The sequence below is a fragment of the Bison bison genome, unplaced genomic scaffold (genome assembly GCF_000754665.1).
Source record: "Bison bison bison isolate TAMUID 2011002044 unplaced genomic scaffold, Bison_UMD1.0 scf7180017864223, whole genome shotgun sequence".
Taxonomy (NCBI): Eukaryota; Metazoa; Chordata; class Mammalia; order Artiodactyla; family Bovidae; genus Bison; species Bison bison.
In genome coordinates this window covers 100,000-105,373 of record NW_011494795.1, presented here as the reverse complement: position 1 = coordinate 105,373, position 5,374 = coordinate 100,000, and the positions used below count along the sequence as shown (strand labels likewise).

General features: G+C 41.6%; 1 protein-coding gene across 1 annotated transcript in view; it reads left to right on the top strand.

The window, feature by feature from the left end:
- Window positions 1-5,374, top strand: part of LOC104992729 (cytochrome P450 3A24-like) — a 52,201-nt gene that overhangs the window by 13,791 nt on the left and 33,036 nt on the right. The window contains exon 4 of the mRNA XM_010845698.1: window positions 4,123-4,222. Within this exon, the coding sequence (XP_010844000.1) occupies window positions 4,123-4,222 (100 nt within the window). The remainder of the gene's footprint in view (window positions 1-4,122; window positions 4,223-5,374) is intronic.

Genomic DNA, 5,374 nt, shown 5'->3' with positions numbered 1-5,374 from the left:
CAGGGACAGGGGAACCTGGTGGGCTGCCGTCTATGGGGTCACACAGAGTCGGACACGACTGAAGCGACTTAGCAGCGGCAGCAGCAGCAGCAGCATATATATATCCCCTCCCTCCTGAACCCTCTCCCATTTGCCTCCCCATCCCACCCCTTTAGATTGATACAGAGCCCCTATTTGAGTTTCCTGAGCCATATAGAAAATTCCTGTTGGCCATCTATTTTACACGTGGTATGTAAGTTTCCATGTTACTCTTTCCATACATCTCACCCTCTCTACTCTCCCCATGTCCATAAGTCTATTCTTTATGTCTGTTTCTCCATTGCTGCCCTGTGAATAAATTCTTCAGTACCATTTTTCTAGATTCTGTGTATATGCATTAGTGTACGATATTTATCTTTCCCTTTCTGACTTACTTCACTCTGTATGATAAATTCTAGTTCAACCACCTCATTAGAACTGACTCAAAGGCATTCCTTTTTATGGCCGAGTAATATTCCATTGTGTATATGTACCACAACTTCTTTATCCAATCATCTGTCAATGGACATCTAGGTTGCTTCCATGTTCTAGCTATTGTAAATAGTGCTGCAATGAACAATGGGGTACATGTGTCTCTTTCAATTTTGGTTTCCTCAGGGTATATGCCTAAGAGTGGGATTGCTGGGTCATATTTTATTCCTAGTTTTTCAAGGAATCTTCATACCGTCTTTCATAGTGGCTATATCAATTTACATTCCCACCAACAGTACAAGAGCATTCCCCTTTCTCCACACCCTCTTCAGCATTTGTTGTTTGAAGACTTTTTGATGAGGGCCATTCTGACCTGTGTGAGGTGATATCTCATTGTAGTTTTGATTGGTGTTTCTCTAATAATGAGTGATATTGAGCATCTTTTCACATCATGATTAACTTTCTGTAATATGGTTTGTGTTTTAGCTGTTGGAAGACTGTGCTTCTTCTTGCTTCTGTCCTCCCTCTGATGGCTGAGGCCAAGAGGCTTGTATAAGCTTCTTGATGGGAGGGACTGGCAGTGGGAAAAACTGGATCTTTCTCTGGTGGGCAAGGCCTTGCTCAGGTGGTTGTTTGGCTTGAGGCGACCCAGCCCTGGGTCTACAGGCTCTATGGTAGGGTTAATGGTGACTTCTAAGAGGGTTTATGCCAAAGGGGAACTTCCAGTGCCCCCGTCCCTGTGGTGAGCCCCTGCCAACCCTCTCCTCCACAGGAGGCCCTCCAATACTAGCAGATACTTTTGGTTCAGTCTCCTGTGGGGCCACTGCTTCTCTCTGGGTCTTGGTGTGCACAAAATTTTGTTTGTGCCCTCCAAAACTGGAGTCTCTGCATCCCCTGGTCCTCTGGAAGTCCTATAATCAAATCTCACTGGCACTCAAGGCCAGATTCCCTGGGGATACCCAGTCCCTTTGTCAGATCCCCAGGCTGGGAAGCCTGATGTTGAGTTCAGAACCTTGGCAACAGTGTGAGAACTTCTTTGGTATTGTTCTCCTGTCTGTGGGTCACCCACCTGGCAGGTATAGGATTTGATTTTATTGTAATTGTGTCCCTCCTACCTTCTCGCTGTGGCTTTTTTGTCTTTGGATGTGGGTATCTTTTTTTGGTGGGTCCTAGTATCCTCCTGTCAATGGTTTTCCAACAGCTAATTGCAAATTTGGTGCTCTCGCAGGAGGAGATGAGCACACGTCCTTCTACTACACCATCCTGAAGTGGAAGCCTGCACTTCTCTTTTGACCTAGTTATTCCATTGCTGAGAATTTATTTCAGGGATATACTTGCACACATGCATAAGTAAATCTGTATAAGGACATTTATTCCTGCTCCAGAAGAATGAGGCAGCCCTATGAGTACTCCTATGGGTTTGTAAAATAAAGGCTAAACACCTCCCCCTATATGATCACATGATTCTCTTTTAGTTAAAACCCAAAGTCCTTTATTTAAATTTTGGCTTTCATATGTCCTTTGGGAAAAGATATGGGAGTTATAGGTAAACATAATGGGAAATCGTTTCTGCTCAGCTTTTTACTTTCTCTACAAGTACAGAGTTTTTGTTTTTTTTTTTTTTAATTTTCAGGTAAAGTTTTCTGATAGAATTGTATTCAATGATTGTTTTATCTACTGTTTTTCTGACTTTGAGGAGATGTGGGGTATATATATCTAACCCGAGTGTGTCAGGTGGGCTTTAGGAGCTGTTGGAGGTTTAATGAGAACAGAGGGAGAGGTGTCATGTGGTGCTTCTTTGCCAAAAGCAAATGGCAGAGGCTCTGCCTGTCCAGACCTCTTCATCTTCTCTTATCAAGTTTTCAGAAACCATGGGACCTTGCTAAGTCGTTATGGCCCCAAAACTCAGCCTGCTTGAGTGGAAAGAATACATAGCACTGGGACACCACTGGCCCAGCTCCAGCTGCCCCTCCAGCGTTTAGTACCTGTGAGCTCGGGCTGGAGTCCCTTTTTCATGGTGGATCCCAGTTCTCTCTTTAGAAAATGATTCTCAGGTTGGATGTGAATGAGGAGCACCTGGGAGAGCTTGTTATAAATTCGGACTTTGACCCCACTCATCAGTACACCAAATCAGTATGATCTGAGGTGGGTTCAAAAATCTGAATTGGAACGGGTAGGGAGAGAAAGTATTAAGGCTGGAGTGACACCATGGATATAAAGGGTCACCCCAAACCACTGTCTCTTCTCCACCCAAGTGTTGTTGCAAAACCATGATGGGAAGAAGGGAATCATCCAAGTAACATGGTCAGTCAGGTGGAAGAGCAGATTAAGTGCCTCCTCAATCCTTCCTAATACTGCTTCAGCACTAAGTGCTCTTGACACCCACTTACACCCTCTGAGTTTTTTTTTTTAATATAAATTTACTTATTTTAATTGAAGGTTAATCACTTTACAATATTGTATTGGTTTTGCCATACATCAACATGAATCCACCACGGGTGTACACATGTTCCCCATCCTGAACCCCCTTCCCACCTCCTTCCCGGTACCATCCCTCTGGGTCATCCCAGTGCACCAACCCCAAGCATCCTGTATTCCTGTATCCTGCATCAAACCTGGCCCGGCGATTCGTTTCATATGGGTGGGATGATTTGGGAGAATGGCACCCTCTGAGTTTTAGAACAGATTTTGGAAATGGGCAGAAGTAAGTGCAGTGTTTCTCTGCAGTCTTTACATGTAATCACAAAGCCATTTGAAATTCTTCTGTGGAGTTAAAGGAGGAATAGGGAACATGGAGAAAATCTTCCAATTCATTCTAGCCATTGCAAGTGATTGACAGTGAAACCAAAATGTCAGAAGACAGTGTAAATAACTCAGAGTAAACCGCATGCCAGTGGCCATTCCCATGAACGGGCATCCTGACAGGAGATGAGGTCAAATGGTGACGTGTCACATCTGAGGAGTCAGCTTTGTGTGATAAGTGGGTCAAACGTGGGCCTGCCGAGCTGGTGATGGATGTCACCTACGTGGAGCCCGAGGCCCACGGGACCCATGTAATGAAAGAAAATATTTAGAAAATGAATTAAGTAGGCTCCTCTGAAAGTTTTTTCTCTTTTTCCTTTTGTTCAAATTATCCTAAACTTGATGCTACCAAGGATATCTCATTATTTAAAATATTTCCTTAAAATTATAAACTAGCAAGAAAATTTTAGACAATAAGGCAAAAAAACTTTCATAATCCCACTGTCACTGGTAGAGCATTCCAAATCTCCCTCCATTTGCAGATACTTTGTTACATATTTATAATCAATGTGTCTACAGTTTTCATCTAATATTATATGCATTTTCATACTTTGGGTATATCTTCAAAAATGACTGAGTAGATTGACTCTCCTTAATTATTTTTTAATTTTCAAATAATTTACTTCAACTATTTACTAAGATAACTTCCTTTTTGACAATGAAATATATTAAACCTATAAATATTATGGAGAATGGTATAGGAAATACCCATGTCCCTACTGCCTACAATTAACAATGTTTTCATGGTAGTTTTAACTATGATCTTAGAAGGATAGATGATGTAATAGTAGGATGAACATCTGGACTTCCAGGTGTGGTTTCACCTGCAAAATGGCTCATTAAGTTTAATCAACTGTTTTCCCTACACAGGATTTTTGAAGGTAAACATCCTCTGTTGGTTATCACAGATCCAGACATGATCAAAACAGTACTAGTGAAAGAATGTTATTCTGTCTTCACAAACCGGAGGGTAGGCATCCATTTTTTTTAATTTAAAATTTATTTGTTTCTAAGATATGCATTTTGAAATATATTATAAATTCATAAGATGTTGTCAAAAGAGAAAAATACAAAGAGACTGCACGTCATGTACCTTTTGTCCTGGTTTTTCCAATGGCAATACATCGATTAATCAGAATACAATTTCAAAGCAGAAAATTGACACTCATACTATTCATGGAGCTTATTCTGATTTCATCAGTTTCACGTTCACTCATTTGTGTATGTTTTGCTCTATGAAAATGTGTCCTAGATGTAGATTTGTGTAGTTACCATGACAATCAATGTATAGAACTGTCCCATCCCTACACGACTCCCTCTTACTATTCTTTTACAGTCATGGCTTGTACAGCTTGCTTTTTCCTCTTATCAAGGTCTTTAGCAAACATTGTTCTTTAAATTTTGATGAATGATTTATCAATTTTCTCTTTTATGGATTTTGCCTTTGTTGTCAAGTCCAAAATATCTTGACCTAGCCCTAGGCCCTGAAGATTATCTCCTATTTTTTCCTAAACATTAAATCACTTTATGTTTTACATTTAAGTCTATGATCCATTTTATGTTAGGTTTTGTGTAATGTATGAGGTTGTCTTTTTTTTTTCTTTTGCATCTAAATGTCTGATTTGCTCCAGCACCATTTATGGAAAGACTATCCATTAAAAGTAATTTATTTATTTTATTTTTTGCTCCCCTGGGTCTTCATTGCTGTGCTCAGGCTTGAGCCTGGCAGTGGGCAGGCGTGTGGCTGCAGAGGTTAGCTGTGGGCAGGTGTCAGTACAGTTGAGTGACAGTAGTAAGGACTGGCTTAGGCATCTGAGCATCTGCAGGGCCCTCCGATGGTGTTTTGCACATGCGCATTGAAAAAGATTGGCTGCTGGTGTGGATCCTGGGTCCACATAGCATCAGCAGTGGCACTAACTGGGCAGCTCTAGTGTGGTTGGAGGCAGTAGGGTAGGACTCCTGCAACTGCCTTAACACCATGAATGTTGAATTAAAGGTGGCTGATTGATCAGTTGATTGGGAGAAAGGCTACACGCACTGGTCAGTTTCAGTGGGGTCAGAAGCTGCACATGGCTTTTCCTTTCCCTTTCCTCTCCCTTCCCTCGCCTCTCCTTCCCCTGCC